The 21,919-nt window shown below is 39.6% G+C and overlaps 1 protein-coding gene across 2 annotated transcripts in view; it reads right to left on the bottom strand.

Annotated features, from left to right (window-relative positions):
- LOC104609475 (S3 self-incompatibility locus-linked pollen protein) overlaps positions 1–21,919 on the bottom strand; it is a 70,212-nt gene that overhangs the window by 41,207 nt on the left and 7,086 nt on the right. For both annotated transcript variants that reach the window (XM_010275807.3, XM_088891179.1), the window contains exon 3: positions 6,987–7,424. In XM_010275807.3, the coding sequence (XP_010274109.1) occupies positions 6,987–7,424 (438 nt within the window). The remainder of the gene's footprint in view (positions 1–6,986; positions 7,425–21,919) is intronic.

Raw genomic sequence — 21,919 nt, 5'->3', positions numbered from 1 at the left:
TCTTCTCCTATGGGACAGGTTGCTGATTCCTCTGAAACTGGTACATTGGGCTTCACTGCTAGTGAGGTTGAGGTCCTTAGCAGGGCATTAGCCCGTCTAAGAAATAATTCTTTTGCTTCTACATCTCTTGCATGATCAAGTACAGCCTCTACCTTCAGTGCCACTGGCTCTATTGACTCTACTTCTTGGGTTATTGATTTCGGTGCTACTGACCATATGACACATATGTCTTTCCTATTCTCTTCATATCATTTGTTGTCTGGTCAGGATAAGATGAGAGTTGCTAACGGGTCTTTCTCCACTATCTCTGGAAAGGGAATTGTTGAACTAAGCAAGGACCTCTCTCTTAAATCAGTTTTACATGTTCCCAGTCTTACCTCAAATCTCTTGTCTGTTTCAAAACTTACCAAAAATTTGAACTGTAGTACAACCTTTTTTCCTACTCATTGTGTCTTCCAGGACAGATTGACAAGGAGAACGATTGGGTGCGGTCATGAGTATGGTGGCCTCTACTACCTTGATGCAGACATCAGCTAAGCCTTACAATCATCTGCTGCTAGTAATCCGGAAAGTATGGAGTCAATAGCTAAGTTGCATCTTTGGCATGCTAGGCTAGGTCATGTGTCTTTCTCCTCATTAGAAATGTTGTTTCCCGAATTGTTTAAGGGCATTCCAAGTCAGAGTCTAACCTGTGAAGTATGTCAAATGTCAAAACAATGTAGAACTGTGTATCCAATTTCCAGCAATGAAATTTGTGCTCCTTTTGAATTGGTTCATTCTGATGTCTGGGGCCCTTCACCCATTGTTTCCTTTGATGGCTTCCGGTACTTTATCAGTTTTATTGACCACTACTCTCGTTGTACATGGATCTACCTGTTAAAAGGACGGGATGAAGTACCACGGATAACCATGGCATTTTGCAAGATGATTGAAACATAGTTTAATAAGAAGATTAAGCAAGACAATGCTGCTGAATACTTTGAAAAATCCTTGAACTTATTCATGGAAGATGCTGGCATACTACATCAGTCATCCTGTGCTTATACTCCTCAGCAGAATGGGGTTGCTGAGCACAAGAATAGACATCTATTGGAGATAGCTCGAGCCTTACTATTCCATCACAAAGTCCCCAAGCAATACTGGTCTCAAGTTGTACTTTCTGCATCATATCTGATAAACCAGATGCCATCTAAGGTGTTGGGTATGAAAACCCCTTTCTCTGTTTTGTGCCCCACTCTTCCAGACTTTCCCCTTTCACCTCGGGTCTTTGGCTATATATGTTTCATACATGTGAAGGATCCAAAGAAGACTAAGCTAGATCCTAAGGCTACAAAGGGAATATTCTTCGGGTACTCTCCTACACAAAAGGGTTACAAGTGTTATGACCCTGCCTCCAAGAGAAAGTATGTCACCAGAGATGTGGTGTTCTTTGAGTCTCAACCCTATTTTCAGTCTTCTCAGAATCCTCTTCAGGGGGAGACTAGTGGGATGGAAGAGGATTCTCATTCTCCCTCCTTTTTTGTTCCCCTATCTGCCTCGGGTCTTCCATCCTCTCCTCCTACTCCTTGTTGTGACATTCCGGGTCAACCCAGTGAGGCTTCCACTGTGCCGGTTACCTCTCCTGATGCTGCAAATGTTCTTGAAGGCTCCAGTAGGCAACAAAAAGAGATACTTACATACAACAGAAGAAAAAGGGGTCCTCAACCTCATGACAGCAACCAGTTGGACTCGGATCAATCTGTCTCTACAATCCAAGGCAATTTCAACTCTCATACTTCTGATTTGGATCTTCCTATTGCTCTCCGTAACCCTATCCGCTCTTGCACCACCCGACACCCCATTGCTGATTTTGTTTCTTACTCACATTTATCTCCTGCCTATCACTCCTTTGTATCTGTTCTTTCCTCTGTGCGTGTTCCTTCTAAGTACTCAGAGGCTGTGTCTGATCCAAGGTGGAAAGAAGCTATGAATGAAGAGATAAAAGCCCTAATGAAAGCAAGAACTTGGGAATTAGTGGATCTGCCAGAGGGGAAGACCACTGTTGGGTGCAAGTGGGTGTTTACTGTAAAGCACAGGGAGGACGGGTTCATTGAAAGGTACAAGGCCAGACTTCTGGCAAAGGGGTTTACTCAGAAAGAAGGGATTGACTACAAAGAAACCTTTGCCCCGGTAGCAAAGCTCAACACAATTCGGGTTCTATTGTCACTAGCAGCAAATTTTTCATGGGAACTTCATCATCTGGACTTTATGGTGACCTTCATGAAGAGGTATTTATGGAACCTCCACCAGGCTATGACTTTAGTAGAAAGGTGTGCAAACTGAGGAAAGCATTATATGGGTTGAAGCAATCTTCCCGTGCATGGTTTGAGAGGCTCTGTGGGGCCATGAATAAAGTGGGGTACACTCAAAGTGGTGCAGACCATACCTTGTTCATAAGGAGACAGGATAGCAAACTTACTGCACTCATTGTTTATGTGGATGATATGGTAATTACCGGGAATGACTTGGAAGAGATAAAAAGACTGAAGGAGTTTCTAGCTTCTGAATTTGAGATCAAAGACTTGGGTCATTTGAGATATTTTCTCGGGATTGAAGTTGCCAGGTCAAGAGAGGGAATCTACATATGTCAGCGGAAGTATGTTCTTGACCTCCTAGAGGAAACAGGCATGATGGGGTGCAGGCCAGCAGATACTCCAATGGAACAGAACCATGGCCTGCAGGAATCAGTAGGGGAGGACTACTATGATAAAGAGAGATACCAAAAATTGGTAGGGAAGCTGATATACTTATCCCTCACTCGGCCAGATATTGCTTATGCTGTGCATGTTGTCAGTCAATTTATGCACTCTCCAAAGATTCCTCATATGAAAGCAGTTGAAAGGATTCTCAGGTACTTGAAGACTTGCCCAGGGAAGGGAATTCTTTTCAGGAAAAACAATAGAATTGAAATTGAAGCCTACACTGATGCAGATTGGGCTGGGTCTGTTGGAGACAGGAAGTCAACCTCGGGTTACTGTACATTTGTGGGAGGAAACCTGGTCACATGGCGCAGTAAGAAGCAAAATGTAGTGGCTAGATCAAGTGCAGAAGCAGAGTATCGAGCTATGGCCCACAGGGTTGCTGAACTCTTGTGGCTCAGAACTCTTCTTAATGAACTTGGCATTAAGGCTGAAGGTCCTCTCAGGCTGTATTGTGACAATAAAGCTGCCATCAACATTGCCAACAATCCCGTGCAGCATGACAGGACAAAACATATTGAGATTGATCGGCACTTTGTTAGAGAAAGAATTGTCTCGGGTGAACTCTGTGTGCCTTATACTCCATCTGAGATGCAAATTGCGGATGTACTGACTAAAGGGTTGGCAGCAGCAAAGTTTAGGGACATGCTTGGCAAGTTAAACATGATTGATATCCATGCTTAGCTTGAGGGGGAGTGTTGGATTGAAGTCTTTGTATGTATGAGTATTCGGCTGATAAGAGTTCTTATTAGCCTATACTTAAGTTTAAGTTGTCCTGTACTGGGCCTTTGTTAATGGGCCTAATCCTGTTTAATGTTTTAAGTTGTCTGGGTGTCCCATCACTAATCAAGGGCATTCTAGTAACTTCCCGTATCATTGTACTACACCATAATATAAATAATAGTATTGTCGACTGAGCAGAGGAGTTCGACATTCCAGCATCTCTTCTTCTTCTTCTTCTCTTTTCTGCTACTTCGGCTACAGTAATTTAGCTTTCATAATGTAAACTTAGAGTCGGTAGCTTAGGGATGACATTCCTGCCATCTAGTTGTACTAATCTCATCTATAACCAAATATAATAAAATAAATTTTCTGCTGATCAAAAAATACATATTCTACAATGGATGTCACCTTCTTTGAGCTTAGTCCACTTTTTTATGGTGCTTTCATTCAGGAGAAGCGTTCTGGTGAGGAGAGAATCCTTCTATTCCTTTGTCATGTCCTTTTTCTGATGTGACTACTGCCCCCTTTTAGTTCTGGTGTTGATGACTCTATTCTTGTTTTAAGGCTATTTACCTATGATTAAGGATCTTGAGGAGTGCAAATACGTGTTTACTATGAAGTACAAGGCTAGTGGCAACACAAAGAGCTATAAGGTGAGATTGGTTGCAAAGCAATACACCCAAAAAATATGATATTGACTATCAAGAGATATTTGCCCCAGTGGCAAATATAAGCTCTGTTCACGTTTTGCTCTCTCTTGCAGTCACTTATTTTTGGCCTCTATTTCAGCTGGATGTGAAAAATGGTCTGTTAATAAAGATTTGCAAGGTGAAATATATATGGATTTACCTCCAGATATGGACTGAAGCAGTCAACTAGAGCATTTTTTTGACAAAACATACCATTAATTTAGTTTGTTTATACTCCAACACAGTCAAATCATACCATCTTAAGAGTGTTTATATTGATGATATAGTGGTTACCAGGAATGATCTTGCAGAGATACATGGATTAAAGAAGTTTTTGTATCAGGATATTGAAATTAAAAAACATTGGTGAGCTACAATATTTCTTGGGGATTGATGTAGGTCAATCATTGGTGAGCTACAATATTTCTGGGCGTTAAGCCTGTTGATACACCCATTGGTTAGAATTATAGGATAAATAATTCTATAGTGAGTTCCTCAAAGATGCTAGGTGCTACCAGAGATTGGTTGGTCAATTGCTTTATCTGTGCATGACCAGCTCTAATATTTCATATGCAGAAATCGTGGTGAGCCAGTACATGCATGCACCACAGAGTTCTCACATGATGGATATTGATACAATTTTTATTTCTCTCAAGAAGCATCCTGATCAAAGTGGTTTGCATTATTGTCAAAGCGTTGAAACGATTCTAGGCAACAATGGAGCACTTAGTCACCTAGTCGCCTAGGTAATAAGAATTTCATAAAATAAAAAACTAAGATTTTCCTAGTTCTCTAGTTTTATTTACAATTCAGCATGCATATTAATTGAAAAAAGGGACAATTCTTTACTAATAACATTACATTTCCTCTCAAAACATGGCAAATCAACATATCTAGGATAATAGTATTTCAATTATATTAAGTTCAATACTTTCAAAAATGATACTAATATAATAAGTATTTAATAAAGCAATTCCATATCAAGTTAGCAACTAAAGAAGGTTATAATTTTATATGATAAAATTTAAAACAGAGGGTAAGTAGAAGAGAAAAAAAGGGTGGAGCTGCTGTTTTATTTAATGTAAGAGAGAGAGAGAGACAGAAAGAGTAAAAAAACAAAAAAAAAAGAAACATCTTTATATTTCTATTCTTTTTCTTTTTCTCTTCTCAAAACATTTGGATCACTAGTAAAACGTTAAAACAAAGCAGAAATGATATATATAATATATAATAAAATGCAGTAACATACATAATAATAAGATGTAACAATAGGAGCAATATTATAAATTTGTAATAAGGCACCCGCCTTGTCATTTTAGTCACCTAGGCAGATGCCTTATCGCCTAGGTGGACACCTAGTCACCTAGATAGGTGTCATTGCTATAAACAAGTTTAGACAAGGCACACAGCCAAGGGAACCTAGTTTCCTAGTCAACACCTAGGTGACACCTTGACACATGAGAGTAGAGGCTCTTATAGATGCAAACTGGACAGGTTCTTTGGATGGCAATTCTCTACATCAGGTTTTTGTACTCTTCTCAGTTGTAACATGGTGTCTTTGAAGATCAAAAAGCAATATACGGTAGCCCACTCTAATGTAAAGGCCGGGTATAGATCTTTAGCTCAATGTGTGTCAGAATTGTACTGGCTCAATCATTACTTGGAGAGTTTGGGATTGAGATGGATCCACCTTTGATGTTGTATTGTAAAAATCAGGTCGCTATTTTATTCGCATAATCCTGTCCAGAATGACAGGACTAAGGAAATTGAGGTTGATCAGCATTCTATTAGGGAGGGTGTCTTTAGACGAAGTGTACTTGCTGGAGCATGACTTAAGCAAGTTGGGAAAGATCAACATAACCAACAAAAGTGGGAGTGTTCAGAATTTGTTTTCTATTATTTATTTCATTTTTATTGCTGTTAATTTATATTTCTTGTTAGGTAGGCTGTTGTTTAAATGTCAATTTTATGTTTTGGGCAGCCAGGGTATGATGGTCATTGAACATCATCTTAACTCTCATAATTATAAATATGTGTAAGGGGCAGCTGCTAGAACTTTTGGCATCCCATTCTCTTCTCTCTTCTTCCTCTTCTCCCCTATGTATCACATGAATTTTCTTCTGTTTTCCCTCTTTTATTGAACTAAAAAGTCTAGTAGCTCCAGACCACATGATAATGATAAGTACAAGAATAAATCTAAAATGTGGTTGTCTACTAAATATTGTTCAATATTCCCAGTCTAATAAATAATATAGAACATTATTCATCAAAAAAAATAAATAATATAGAACATTAGCCTATTTTTCAGCTGTTAGGAAGCTGTAAGTATTGGATAAACAGAATGTAATACTGCCGTGGGGGTGGGGGTAGAAGCTCAAGGTAGTGTAAAAGTCCAAGTAACCAAGGACTTCAAAAAGATGCTTGTTTTGAGCAAAGGTGTCAAATAAGAGACCCAAAGGTGGCATATAGAAAACTATTGCCAGGTGCCAGTTATTACTACAGCTATCAATGCCCATCATACAGCCCTAACTTGCACAGTTGCACTAACTCTTCCTGAGCCTTCCTGAATGAAATTTTTCTGACATAATTCCTAAGGATGTAAAAGAGGACAACAGGGGAAACATAAGGGATAAAAGACCCAAACTCCTAGGGTAACACAACACAGTAAAGAACCAAAAAAGAAATCTGATAAACAACTAGACAAATAGGCATACAAAAAGATCAACTTAAAGCAAATAGATCTTCTTGGTAGATTAACAGTAAAAATTGCTTGATGAAATAATATTAGAGCATATTAAACCATCAATGAAAATTTTTCATTTTAAAAAGCCCTTACCCATAGTTGGTGTAAGCCCCCTAGGAATTGCTTTGAATGTCCACACATGAAAGAAAATCGCCTGAGCCACTTGTGCCAGAAGTCAAGAATTGCTGCTTTAAATGATTCTCTTGCTGATATAGGAAAGCCAATATTTGGCTGTTCCTTTTCAACCTTAACTTCAGAGTCATCAATGACAGACTTGGAGCTCCAACTGTCAGTTAAACTTTCAACCTGAGGCTCAAGAAATTCATTATCAGTCTTCCAGGGTTTTAATACCAATTTGCTCCTCCTGGCACCTGAATTAATCCAGTTCAACCAAAATTTTGGTGCCAAAAATGTCAGAGAATCTCCATCCACACTTGAAACTTCCAAATTATCACTTGAAATTCCCTTGTTGGAATTATCCATTGCATTAGATTCACTAGCCTTCCCTGACCACAGCCCAATACTAGTTATCTGCAATAACATCAAAAGTCAGCCCATTTTGCAAAGAAGTTAAGCCATACTACATGTTCGCATACAAAAGCACTCACTCAAGCACAAATTCAGTCAGAGTAAAAGCTTCAGCAGAACACCAGACTTTTACTATTAAACCAACCAAGAGACAATTAAAGTAAATGAATAAAATAATGTAGTACAGAAATATCAGGATGGAGATCCAAATAATATGAAAAATTAATAAAACATTCCTAAAAGCAAAAAGATTGTCTGCTTAGTTTTTTGTCAGTCTTTAGGATTCCAGATGGGGTAAGTAAAGTACTAGAGAAAATGATGAGGGATTTTTTATGGGACCTGGGGAATGAGAAGAAGGATCATAAAGTAAGGTGGGAAGTGATGTGTAGAAGTAAGAAATTTGGAGGATTAGGTATTGGTAATGTACAGAAGAGGAACATTGCTTTGTTGCGGGGTTGTGGAGATTACTTCTTGACAGAGATAAGTTGTGGATGAAGGTGATTATTAGTATTCATGGGCTTGCGGATGATGGCAGGGACTCTGAAACTTTGGCTAGGGTTACAAGAGCTTCTCCTTAGAAGTCCACTTGTGATATTCTTCTGCTTTGTTTACCGTTTATCAGATATAATCCCGGGTTTGGTTCTCTTGTTAAGTTTTGGGATCATGTTAGGGTGAGTAATTCTCCTATCAAAACACAATTTTCCTCACTCTTATGTCATTTCCAACCATATGGAGGAACCCATTTCCTCCTTTTTGGCCCCATCTAACTCAAGTATTGGGTTTGGTTGGGACTTGAGGTTTAGAAGGGGACTACATGAGTGTGAAATTACAAGTGTCATGAGTTTGATTCAAAACCTTGAGGGGTGTCTAGATATGACAGAGGAATAGGAGGATGTGGACTTTTTCTCCCTCCAATTCTTTCACCTGTGTTTCGTTTTCCTCATCCCTTATTCAGTTGAGTGATAGTCGAGGGTTATCTTTCCCAATCAAGGAGGTGTGAAGTAAACCTATTTTGCATAGCATGGGTGGTCTGTGCTAGGAAGTGCTCCAAGAAAGAATTAATACTTGTGACTTGTTGCAAAGAAAAGACCTAATTGGTGTCTTTCCCCACACTAGTGTTCTCTATGCAGGGTCAATTGTGAGAATTGCTATCACTTATTAATCTCCTGCCCTTTTTCTACTTCAATTTGGGAACAATGTTTTAAAACATGGAAGCATGACATGAGGCAATCCACTACCTAGAGGCATGAGGCGTAGTTCAGAACGCAAGGGCATAAGCCTCCCAAACACAAGGAGGGGTACGCCTCCTTAAGAGGAGGGGAGTTAGGAGGAGGAATGGGAGGAAGATGAAGAGGAAGGGGAGATCTCATTTTTCCTTTTCTCTTATTTTCTTCTCTTTCTTTTTCTTCCCCTTCCCTTTCTTTTCTTTCCCTTTCCTTTACTTTCCTTTTTTTTTCTTTGTTCTTTTTTTTTGTCTATTTATATAAGATGTGCATGAGGCGCATGAGGCGTACACCTCTAGCACGCCTCATGAAAAAAGCGCATGAGGCGGACGCCTCAAAGGTGTCAATGCCTCTGGCATACGCCTTAGGGCATTTTGGGAGGGCCTCACATGGAGGTATAAGCCTCCCACGCCTTTTAAAACACTGTTTGGGTATGGTGTCTTTCTTTGTTAGGATGCAGGTGGAACCCTCCTAATGTACAAAGCTTGTTCACCTCTACCTTTGTTAGGTGGCCAGTGAAGAGGAAAAGAATCTTATGGAAGTGTACGAGGGCAGCAGTCTATTGGACAATATGGGAAGAGAGGAATCAGAGAAATTTTTATGAAGAAAGGAATAGGGATGCTATCATTAAAGCCATCACCATCAGAGTAGCCCATTGGGTTAAGACATTGGATATTTTTAAAGATACCTTTGTGGATGTTTTGATGAGGAATCGGAGGGAGGTAGCATATTTTTCTCCTATCAAGGAGGTTGTTAGGCCTTGCTAGTCCCCTTCTTCTGGTGGTTTTATTAAGATCAACTTTAGCGGAAGCAATAAAGGAAACCCATGTCCATCTGGCATTGGAGGAGTCTTCAAGGATGAGGAAGGAAAAGTCACTATTGTTGAGAATGTAAGGGCATTTATGTCCTTTCATGTTTTTTTCTATTTGGGCACCTATTCAAGGGCCCCTTTGCAAATTTGCTTAAAGGTTAAATGAAAATTTTCTTGGAGTGAACAGTAACACACCAAGCATTCTCGGTAATACATTTTCATCTCTAAACCTTCCAACTTGGTATCAAAACGTTGCACGATCAAGGAAACCATCTGTTGCTGGTCACAACTCAGACAAACTTGCTAACGTTAGCACACTGCCGGTTGATGCGCCTTGCTTTTAGGGGAATTTTGGTATAGGTTTCATGGTGGCTTGAAGATGTTTTATATTTTTCTTGGATTTTTCAAATGAAAATTAGAAAAAAATTCCAGATCTGGAGTTTAGGGCTTGCATGCTCATATGGTGGGTTGGTTGTTGTTGAATCCTCTTATGTTTCAATCATGGTAAATCCCTGAGACTGTAGGAAGTAGTCCTGGATCTTTTGGAGCCTTAAAACATTTTTGGGAAATTCTTTTTCTTCCCCTGTTTTGCCACCAGCACCTCTTTTCCTAGTTTTATTGTTGTAGCTCGTGTTTAACCTTGTGGGAAAGGTGCTTGGAGTTCAGCTGGTGTTGGGATACCATGATGCTGGTGAGAATGGTGTTTTTAGAGGGGTTGTGATCGATGGACTCACACAAAGATGTTCGCATACTACTTATGTATGCCTTCCTACTTTACCACTTATAGAATATTTTTCAAGGAAAGGTAAGATTACCATTATTGATGGATCTAAGACCCCAATCTCAAGTTTGGGTGAAGTTATTTACCAATAACCTTTCTCTGAACTCTGTACTCCATGTTCCACAATTGCATAAAAATTTCTTATCTGTTAGCTCCCTTACAAAGTCTTGTAATTGCCCTATAACCTTTTTTCCATCTCATTGTGCCTTTCAGGATCTGAGTACAGGGAAGATGATCGGCAGTGGACATGAAGCCAATGGAGCTTATCTTCTTGATCAGTTTTCGAAGTTAGGGTTAATGTGTCAGTGTGAGTCCTGACAGGATGAGAAACTAAATCGAATGAAATTGTTGCATCACCATCCTGGGCATGTGTCTTTTGGTCAAGGTTCAAAGTATCGACACGTATCGGTCCGTATCGACCGATACGTATCGTTTCGGGAGTTCCTCGATACACCCCTACAGAGTGTGTATCGGGGTTCTAACCGGTTCAGGGGGTGGAGGAGCCTTAAACCAGTTTTGAAAAAAATATAAATAAAAAGTAAAAAAACACTATCGATATCACCCGATACACCCCTATCGGCGTATCGGGCATATTGATATTTAGAACCCTACTTTTGGATCTTTGAAGTCTTTGTTTCCTAGTCTGTTTGAGTCCATGTCTAGTCCCGGTCTACAATGTGAAATTTGTCAACTATCAAAGCAATGTAGAATCACAATTCTATTCTATGTATGAGTGGGTGGCTATACACATTTCATTCTCCTTGTTGATGACTACTCACGGTATACTTGGTTGTATTTGATGAAAAGCTGAGATGAAGTTCCTTCAATTGTAAAAGGCTTCTTCAGTATGGTAGAGACACAGTTTGAGAAGAAGATTAAGATTATCAGATTTGACAATGCCAAGGAATACTTTGAGAAGCACTTACAAAGAGTGATTCACCAGAGTTCCTATCCTCATACTCCCCAACAAAATGGGGTATCAAAGAGGAAAAACAGACATGTGGTTGAAGTTGCCAGAGGATTGTTATTCCAAATGCATGTCCCAACTCGGTTTTGGGAGGATGTTGCTCAAACAATTGTATATCTTATTAACAAACTTCCCTCACAAACCCTTCATCTCCAGTCTCCTCATCAACTTCTTTTCCCTGATGAGGATACTTTCCATCTTCCTCCCAAAGTCTTTGGGTGTGTTTGCTTCATCCATGACATGAGTCCTTCTAGGTCGAAATTTGACCCGAAGTCTATCAAGTGTGTCTTCTTGGGATATTTTTCAATCCAAAAAAGGTATCGAAAAAAGGTATCGTTGTTATGACCCTTGCTCTCAAAAATTGTATGTGCCTAAAGATGCCACATTCTTTAAGTCTACTCCCTTCTTCTCCTCCTCTCGTACTGCTCTTTAGGGGGAGAATGTTAGTGAAGACCAGACTCCTTTCTATATGTTGATTCCTGTTCCAATTGCAATTGATGTTGTCGATCCTTCTTCTCCTCCTCTTCCCCATGGTGGCAGTAGTACTCTCGTGCCTCCTCCTTTGCCTTCTCCTATTCCTCAGTCTTGGCACCAGTGGTTTGTCAGACGGAAAAAGAAAATGACTCTAGAGAATGAATGTCCATTACAATCCGACTTCCCAGACTCAAGTAATTTGGATTCTGAACCTCTTCCTATTTCTAATGCATGTGTTGAATTTGTTACTAAGCCTCCTAGTTTGGATTTGGACCTTAACCTTCTTATTGCAATTTGTAAAGAAAAAAGGACACGTTCTAAATGTCCTATCTCAAATTATGTCTCTTATGATGCCTTATCTCCCTCTTATTGTGCATATATCCCTTCTATTGCTTCTATTTTTATCCCACACAGTGTTACTGAGGCAGTGCAGTTCCCTCATTGGAAGGATGCTAAGAACCAGAAAATGGAGCACTTGAAAAAAAAGCAAACATGGAAAATTGTTACTCTTCTAGAAGGCAAAGTTCCTGTTGGATGTAAGTGGATTCACATGGTGAAGCATAAAGTTGATGGCTCAATTGAAAGGTATAAAGCTCAACTTGTGGAAAAAGGGTACACTCAATCTTACGACATTGATTACCAATAAACCTTTGCTCCAATAGCCAAGATGAATTTAATCCAAGTTACTATGTCTCTTGCTACCCACTATTTTCGGCCCTTGTATCAAATGGATGTTAAGAATGCCTTCCTTAATAGAGACCTTCAGGAAGAAGTTTACATGAAACTTCCTCCAAGAGCGAACATCCCTGGGAGTGAAGGAAAGGTTTTCCATTTGAAGAAATCCCTTTATGGCTTTAAACAGTCCCCTAGAGCTTGGATCAACAAATTCAAAAAGGTTGTCTTGAAAATTGGCTTCTTACAATCTCAAGCTGACCATACCTTGTTTATCAGGAGAGCAAATGGAAATATGACTATATTGATAGTATTTGTCGATGATATTGTTATAACAGGAAATGATATCTCTAGAATTGTTGAACTGAAGTCTTCTCCTACTACTGAATTCAAAATTCAGGGCCTTAGAAATCTCTGGTATTTCCTAGGGATTGAGGACGCAAGGTCAAAGAGGGGCATTTATATTTCTTAGAGGAAATATGTCCTTGATCTACTTCAAGAGGTAAGAAAATTGGATTGTAAACCAGCTAAAACTCCAATTGATCCCAATCATAAGTTGGGAGTTGATGATGGAGATTCCTTCTTGACAAAGGTGTGTATCAAAGACTTGTCGGTCACCTTTTCTAGTGTCTAACTAGACCAGATGTATCATATATTGTGAGTGTGGTCAGCTTCACAAGCTTAGATCATCTCATATGCAAGCAGTGAATATAATACTTGCCTATTAGAAGGGATGTCCAGGAAAGGGGATGTTGTGTTCTAATCATGGGCATCTGAAGGTAGAGGCCTATTCTAATGTTGATTGGGCAGGTTCTATTGAAGATAGGCGGTCTACTTCTGGAAATTGTACCTTGGTGGGGTGGTAATGTGTATCTTGGAGAAGCCAAAGACAATCAGTCGTGGCTCGATGTAGTGCAGAGGCAGAGTACAGAGTTATGGCTCATGAAGTTTCAAAATGATTGTGGCTAAAGAACTTGTCGACAAAAATGGGAGTGCAAATTGATACTCCAATGATATTATATAGTGACAACCAAGCTGCCATAAACATAGCCCACAATCTTGTTAAACATGATCGTATAAAGCATATAGAGGTTGATCGCATTTCATTAGAGAAAGAGTTGCTAGTGGAGAGATTTGTTTACCTTTTGTGAGGTTTGAAGATTAGTTGGTTGATTGTCTTAATAAAGCTCGACAGAAATTTGAACAAGTTGGGCATGACAAATGTCTATGCTCAGCATGAGGGGGAGTGTTGAGAGTGTAAGGGCATTTATGCCGTTTCATGTTTTTTTGTATTTGGGAGCCTATTCAAGGGTCCCTTTGTAATTTTGCTCAAAGGTTAAATGAAAGGTTTCTTGGTGTGAACAGTAACAGACCAAGCATTCTCGACAAAACATCTTCTTCTTCCTCTTCTCCTTCTTCTTCTTCTTTCATCTCTAAACCTTCCTACTATTACAGTCTATTCATGTACAATTGGAAAAGGTGGTTCATTGAGGGCAGAAATTTTGGCTGTTATGGAAGGCATTCAAAAGGCTAAAGAGATTAGGAAGCTTTTAGTAGAGGGTGATACGAAGTTTGTGATACAATGTCTTTGAGAGAAAGAGGAGATTGGGTGGTGGTGTTATATCTACAAGAGGAAAATCAAGAGACTATTACAAGGGGTGGAAGTGAACTTCAAATGGGTGAGAAAAGATGTCAATTGATGCAGTAGGGCTAGAGCAGACTATCACAAGACAGAAAGAGAAAGGGAGAGAGAGAGAGAGGAGAAAGGGTAAAGGAAGAGAAAAGAGAGAGAAATCTCAAGGAATCACTCCTAGGGGGTCCTAGAATCACTCTAGGGTTTGTAGGAATCACTCCATACAACAAACTTGCTCTAAGAAATCTCCATTCATTCATTAGCTTCAAAAGGAAGAGAATACATCTACTTATAGAGTGACTTGTGAGGCCCGGAATACTGTTCATCATAATTACAAAAACGCCACTCCTTGTCTTGTGCATCCAGAAACACAATAACTTTCTATCTAATAACAAATAAACTGAAAATTGAAAGACAAGCCCTACTAAATTAGAGGAACTAGATGTTATAGCCCAGGCCCCACAAAGGATTAGTTTTAATGACAAAAACACCCATATTGTCCAAATATATAAAAATACAGAAATTTTAAGAAAATTTCAAATTTGATTCTTCAGCTCCTGCATTATTTTCCCCTGGTTCAAAAAAACTCCTCCTCGAGTTTTGAAGAACTTAAGGATGAAAATTTGATGTACCTCAATGACAAAAGTAGTAATTCCCATAGCTACTTCAACATACTTGGACTGTAGAGTAAATGTCACACACATAGCTATAAATGGATCTTGAAAGCAATGTATGTCTGAAATACTACCTTCCATAACCTTCATTGTTAAATAATCAATAACATTAGCCTATTGACCATTTACATCACCAATCAGCCTATCTTGTGGGGAATCATCCCCTTTCTTATCACTATGAACTTTCATATCCAAAATCTCAACTGCAGCATTTGGAACTTTTCCTTAAATCTCTAATTTAGAAATATCCATCTCTATGTGTTCAGCTCCCCTTAGTTCTTCAGCAAATTCTTGAACTTCTGCCTTTATTGATGTTGGTGGTACTTGTACTATGTCAACTTGTAATTCTTGAATCGGTTCAGTTGAACTTGTAAGGTAAAGTGATGACTTACTTCCTTACTAACATCTACTACAACCAACACATTTGCATCTTGCACCGGAATTTCTTCAAGTTGCTCCACTTCTATCTTTTCTTGATCATTAACCTCAAACTGACCATGGGTGTTGGAAGTTCCTTCTTCAACAATTCCAATCTTTTCTTGGCCCGCACCCTTTTGATCTTCAATGCTTACAACTTCTATAGGTTGAAATTCTTCATTCACAACTTCAGCTCTATGATGGGCATTGACATGCAAGAAATCATCTTCTTTATCTTCAACTTTGCACTTTTTTCTCAATGGCTTCAAATTCTTTGTTGTAACCAGCTGCTACTTCTCTAATGTTGAGATCCAATTCAAAGGCACGATCTAATTCATAAATCTGAATTGTAGACAATTCATTCTAGATATCATCCCTTAGTCCATTTGTGAAACAAAATAATTTGTGCCTTTCACTTTCTGTAATGTCACATCAAATATATAATTTGTTGAGCTGGGCCAATTTCTAGTTATCGGGCCCAGATGTTTTGTTCTTATTTTAAGTTGTTAAGTTAGGAAGTTGTTGAGCTTTAGGCCCATTAGCTTATGTTTTTTAAGTTGTGACAGTTCAACTACTTTAGTAGCCACCCTTCTAAGGGCATTCTTGTAATCTTTCATTCTTTTAAGTATAAAATATAATGAGGGGTTGGCAGCCAGAACTAATTCAATTCCGGTTAACATCCCACTCTTTCTTTCCTCTCTTTTCTTCTCTACTACTGAAACTCTTCATCTTCTTCTTCTTTCTCTTCACAAGGAATTCATCCTAATTTACAAACAGTGATTTCTACTTGGTATCAGAGCAAGGCCGAAAGTTCCTTGAGCTGTTTTCTCATGCAGCCCTAGATCGGCCGACTACATAGTGATTTAAGAGGCTGATCAAAGATCTCAGGTAAGCCCAGTTTTAGGATTTTTTGGTGAATCTGTTTTGCCCTATAGCTGGTCTAGGGTTTCTCATCAAAATCAGGAAAAACTGGAGAAAGGGAGAGAGTCCTATTTCTGTTGGACTCTTCAATTTTGACCTAGGAAGTGGTGCCCTAATTTTTTAGGGTTCCTTGGAGTTTTCTGTAGGGCCAGTTCAAGTCCTGCCTGATTTGGAGGTTTTTGGAAAGAGCGGCTGCCTCTTCTCTCATTTCTCCCGTCCCGCAGAAAAGGAATCTTTTGTGGGAGGACCATCTAGGGCACTAGAAGGGTGTTGTTGGTACCAAAAGTGATTTATTTGATATTCTTGCATATTACAGTAACCTTCTACCCCCTTTTTGATAATTATGGAGGGTAACAGAGTTGAAAACAAGCCCAGGAGTGAAATGGGACCAGTGGGAGGTGTCGGAGACCCTTTCGGGGCTGGAACCATTACTATAGTTAAATTGAATGGTTCAAATTACTTAGAATGGTCACAATCTGCAAAGATGGCCATTGGTGCTCGTGGGAAGTTAGGGTATTTCACTGGTGAAGAAGTGAAACCCGAAACTAATAGCTCCCAATGGGTACAGGAAAACTATATGGTGATGACTTGGTTGTGTAATTCGATGTTGCCTCATATAAGTAAAAATTTATTGTGGGCAAATACAGCTAAGGAAATATGGGATGTGGTTGCAGAAACCTATTCACAGAGGGAGAATGTTGCTAGGACTTATCAGTTGAGAAATCAGATTATTGCTACAAGGCAGGGAGATAGACCTATTGCAATTTACTTTTCAGCCCTTAAAACCCTATGGCAGAAGATTGACCATTTAGAGACATTTGTTTGGGAAACCACTAAGGATGTAGCTGCCTACCAGAAACACCTAGAGTGTTGGCCTTAATCCCGAGTATGATATTGCAAGACAGCACATTCTTTCCAGGGACAGTGTTACCCCCTCCCAGGCATATGCCTTTGTGTCAGGGGAGGAGAGCAAGAGAAATGTGATGATGAAAAATTTTGGGTTTGATCAATCAACCATGGTTAGCACTATGAGACCTAAACAAGGTGGAGACCGGGGTGGAAGTGAAATCAAGAAGGAAGACAAAAAAGATTTGATATGTGACTACTGTAAGAAGCCTAAACACAAAAGAGATACTTGCTGGAAGCTTCATCCACATCTTGTGCCGAATAGACTCAAAAATAAGAAGGGAAATGCTCACATGGCAATCACTGGTGACATTCCGGCCCCTCCTACTACAGTTGCTCTGGAGTCTGTTGCAACTGCTGCAGTAAGGGTCGAACTTGAGAGGTATGGGCAGTTTCTGAACCAGTGGGATACAGCCAATTCTAGTTCTGCAATAGGCAGACAACAAGGTATAGGTGGTTCTGGTGGAGTTCATTCTACTTCCTTTGCTCACACAGGTAGTTCACATGCCACTGAAAATTATGCTTCTACTTCAGGTAAGGAGGGACCTCCTTGGATTATAGATTCTGGAGCCTCAGAGCACATGACCCATAGCTCCAACATTTTTTCCTCTTACCAGCTCTGTTCTAGCAAAGACAGGGTCTCCACAGCTGATGGATCTCATGTTCCCATTGCTGGGAAGGGATCTATCAAGATTAGTGATTCCACTTCCCTTCCTTCTATCCTTCATATTCCCAGATTGAGCACTAGTTTGTTATTTATTAGTAGTTTGATTAAGAACCTGAACGATTCAGTAATTTTTTCTCCTGGTCATTGTATCTTGCAAGATCTAGATTCAAAGAGGACGATTGAGAGTGGTCATGAAGTGAATGGAATCTACCTCCTATATGTGCTTCCTCCTCATCAGAGTCATAATGTCAGTAAGGATAGTGAGTCAGGGTTTGTGGGCCAGATTATGCTTTGGCATAACCAATTGGGTCATTTGCCTTTTTCTTCTTTGAGTCTTTTGTTTCCAAAGCAATAATATTTGATTAACAGGGTGCCCTCTCATATACTTGGATTCAGCACCCCATTCAATCTTCTTTTTCCTGATGGGGAGATGTTTCATATTCCTCTCAGGGTGTTTGGGTGTCTCTGCTTTGCACATATCCTTGGTCCTCACCGCTCAAAACTTGACCCGAAGGCAAAGAAGTGTGTCTTCCTTGGATATGCAGAAAATCAAAAAGGATACTACTACTATGATCCAGTCTCTGGGAGTCGGTATGTTACTATGGATGTCACTTTTTTTGAGTCCACATACTTTTTCTCGAATAATCCTTCTCAAGGAGAGTGTTTTGGGGAAGTGAATGAACAGTCTATCCCTCTCCCAGTTCAAGTCCCTGTGTCCACTCCTATGCCTAATCCTCCTGTGTCACCTACCTTACCACCTCCCTTGCGTCCTGCTTCTCAGTGTTACTCACGACAAAGACTTCACAGGGAGGTTGATTCCACTGCAGCAAAACTCACATCACTTCCAGTCGGTTCCTTGGAGACTCCAAATTCAACTGGCACGGATTCAGGTATTCCTCTTGATCCCTCTACTGTTTCAGTTCCCATTGATTCTACCAATCCCATTACAGATAACCTAGATCTTCCTATTGCCCTCAGAAAAGGGAAGAGAGTGTACTGCTCATTGTGTTTCACAGTACTTATCCTACAGTGGACTTTCTCCTTCCTATCGTGCTTTTCTTTCCTCTCTTGACTCTGTCTATACCCAAGGGTGTCAGTGAGGCTCTCTCCAAACCTGAGTGGAAGACAGCTATGCAGGAAGAGATGAAAGCTTTAATTAAGAATCAAACATGGGAGATTGTGGACCTACTAAAGGGCAAGGAGACTGTTGGATGCAGATGGGTTTACACAATAAAATATAAGGCAGATGGAAGTATAGAAAGATACAAGGCTAGACTTGTTGCAAAAGGGTACACACAGACCTATGGCATTGATTACTTAGAGACCTTTGCACCAGTTGCAAAGATGGCCTCTATTCGAATACTTCTTTCTCTTGCTACCACATACTCTTGGCCCCTGTTTCAACTTGATGTGAAGAATGCTTTCCTAAATGGGGATCTGCAAGAGGAAGTGTATATGGATCTTCCTATTGGCTTCTACAGTGATGCTGAAAAGGGAAAGGTATGCAGGCTTAAGAAGTCACTTTATGGCTTGAAACAATCTCCCAGAGCATGGTTTGACAGGTTCAGTAAGGCCTTCGTTGCTTTTGGCTACACTCAGACTCAATCCGATCATACCTTGTTTGTGAAGCGAAGGGGATCCTTGGTGTCAGTCCTAATTGTTTATGTGGATGATATTGTTGTCACAGGGAATGACCAAAGTGAGATTGATTATTTGAAGAAGAATCTACACAAAGAAATTGAAATTAAGGATCTTGGAGAACTTAGATACTTCTTAGGCATTGAAGTTGCAAGATCAAAACATGGAATTTTTATCTCTCAGAGGAAGTATGTCTTGGATCTTCTTCAAGAAACAGGGAAACTTGGAACAAAGGCAATTAGTACTCCTATTGATCAGAATCACAGAATTAATGCGACAGAAGGTGAGCTAGTAAAGGACATTAGGAGATATCAGAGACTTGTGGGGCGGCTGCTATACTTGTGTATAACAAGACCAAACATTTCCTATGCAGTAAGTGTGGTAAGTCAATACATGCATGCTCCACGAGTCCAACATTGGGAAGCTATTGACAGGATTCTTGCTTATCTAAAGGGGCACCCGGGCAGAGGCATATTGTTTGTTGATCATGGACAGTTGAAACTAGAGGCTTATACAGATGCAGATTGGGCTGAATACCTTGATGACAGAAGATCTACTTCATGAGTATGCACCCTTGTTGGGGGTAACCTTGTTTCGTGGAAGAGTAAGAAACAGACAGTGGTGGCAAGATCAAGTGCTGAAGCTAAATATAGGGCCATAGCACATGGAGTTTCAGAACTTCTCTGGATCCGTTCCCTATTGGGAGAGATTGGTGTACAAGCAGAAGAACCTATGATGTTGTATTGTGATAACCAGGCAGCAATTAACATTGCCCATAACCCAGTTCAACATGACCAGACTAAGCACATTGAAGTGGATAGACATTTCATCAGAGAAAGGGTGATTTTTGGGGAAGTTTGTCTCCCATACATTGCTTCTGATCTGCAGCTTGTTGACATTCTCACAAAAGATGTTGCAAGGAACAAGCTGGAGCATGATCTATGCAATTTGGGAATGTGTGACATTTACTCCCAACTTGAGGGGGAGTGTTGAGTTGGGCCGATTTCTAGTTATTGGGCCCAATTGTTTTGTTCTTATTTTAAGTTGTTAAGTTAGGATGTTGTTGGGCTTTAGATCCATTAGCTTATGTTTTTTAAGTTGTGACTGTTCAGCTACTTTAGTAGCCGCCCTACTAAGGGCATTCTTTTAAGTTAAGTATAAAATATAATGGCAGGTTGGCAGCCAGAACTAATTCAATTCTGGTTAACATCCCACTCTTTCTTTCCTCTCTTTTCTTCTCTACTGCTGAAACTCTTCATCTTCTTCTTTCTCTTCACAAGGAATTCATCCTGATTTACAAACAGTGATTTCTACTTAATTCATCAAACTTATGCATATATTGAACTATAGATAGCATACCTTACTTGAGATTAGTTAACTCCACATATAGATCACCATGGAAGTACTGTGGAATGTACTTTTCTTGCAAATACCTCTTCATCTCTGCCCATTTGGTAATAGGATATTCACCTCTATTTTCTAGTCGTTGCTCAAGAGTTCTCCACCATATTGTAGCATGACCCGCGAGCTTCAAACATGCAAATCTAAACCTTTGTTTTTCAAACATATCATGCCAATCAAAATATTCTTCTAGTTTAACAATCCAATCAAAGAATGCTTGCCAGTCTTCATCTCCCTTGAAATTGGGCAATTTCCTTTCTCTTCTAACATTCTAGAAAACCTTACTCTTATAGCCGACATCACTAGATCTACTTTCTTCCACCAACTTCTCAAGCAAATCAACCATAGACCCTTCATATGGTTCAAAAACACTATCTTTGATTCCAAACCCATGAGATTGTTTAATTGATATCCTAGGCCCATGGAATCGGTCACTTTGTGAGAACATGATAACTAACCATTAGCTCTAATACCAAAACTGATGTAGTTAGGCTAGAATAGACTATCACACAAGACAGAAAGAGAGAGGAAGAGAGAGGAGAAAGGGTAGAGAAGAGAAAAGAGAGACAAATCCAAAAGAATCACTCCAAGGGGGTCCTAGAATCACTCTAGGGTTTGTAGGAATCACTCCCTACAGCAAACTTGCTCTAAGAAATCTTCATTCATTCATTAGCTTCAAAAGGAAGAGAATACATCTATTTATAGAGTGAGTTGTGTGGCCCGGAATACTGTTCATCACAATTACAAAAATGCCACTCCTTGTCTTGTGCATCAAGAAACACAATAACTTTCTATCTAATAATACAAATAAACTGAAAATTGAAAGACAAGCCCTACCAAACTAGAGGAATAAGATGTTATCGCCTTTAAATGACAAAAATACCCATACTGTCCAAATATACAAAAATACGAAAAAAATTAAGAAAATTCCAAATTTGATTCTTCAGCTCCTGCATTACCAATGCTTTTGCTAACACACTTCCCAAACAAGGGGTGGGAAGGAGCATCTTATTTTGGGCTATGTTGTAACTGAAATTTCTATTGGGGAGGCCTAGAATTGTTTCTCTCTCCCTTTCTTTCATCCTTTGTACTTGTTTCTAAATAATGAAATTGATTCTATTATTGATCAAAAGTAAACGCAAGAGGCGTAAGCCTCCTCAAGAGGAGGAGGAGTTTTTGCTTTTCTTGTTTCTTTTTGATGAAAGATATTCTGTATTAAGAAGAATGAAGATCTATAATGCTAGCTGAAAATGAGCAAACCATAGCAGAGCAAGACACCCCTAGCACAAAATACCAAATTAGTTTGCATCAGA

Source organism: Nelumbo nucifera, chromosome 7 (genome assembly GCF_055504915.1).
Source record: "Nelumbo nucifera cultivar China Antique chromosome 7, China Antique-T2T, whole genome shotgun sequence".
In the NCBI taxonomy this organism is placed as follows: Eukaryota; Viridiplantae; Streptophyta; class Magnoliopsida; order Proteales; family Nelumbonaceae; genus Nelumbo; species Nelumbo nucifera.
Note: the sequence above shows the minus strand (reverse complement) of the source record. Positions and strands in the feature narration are given on the sequence as shown.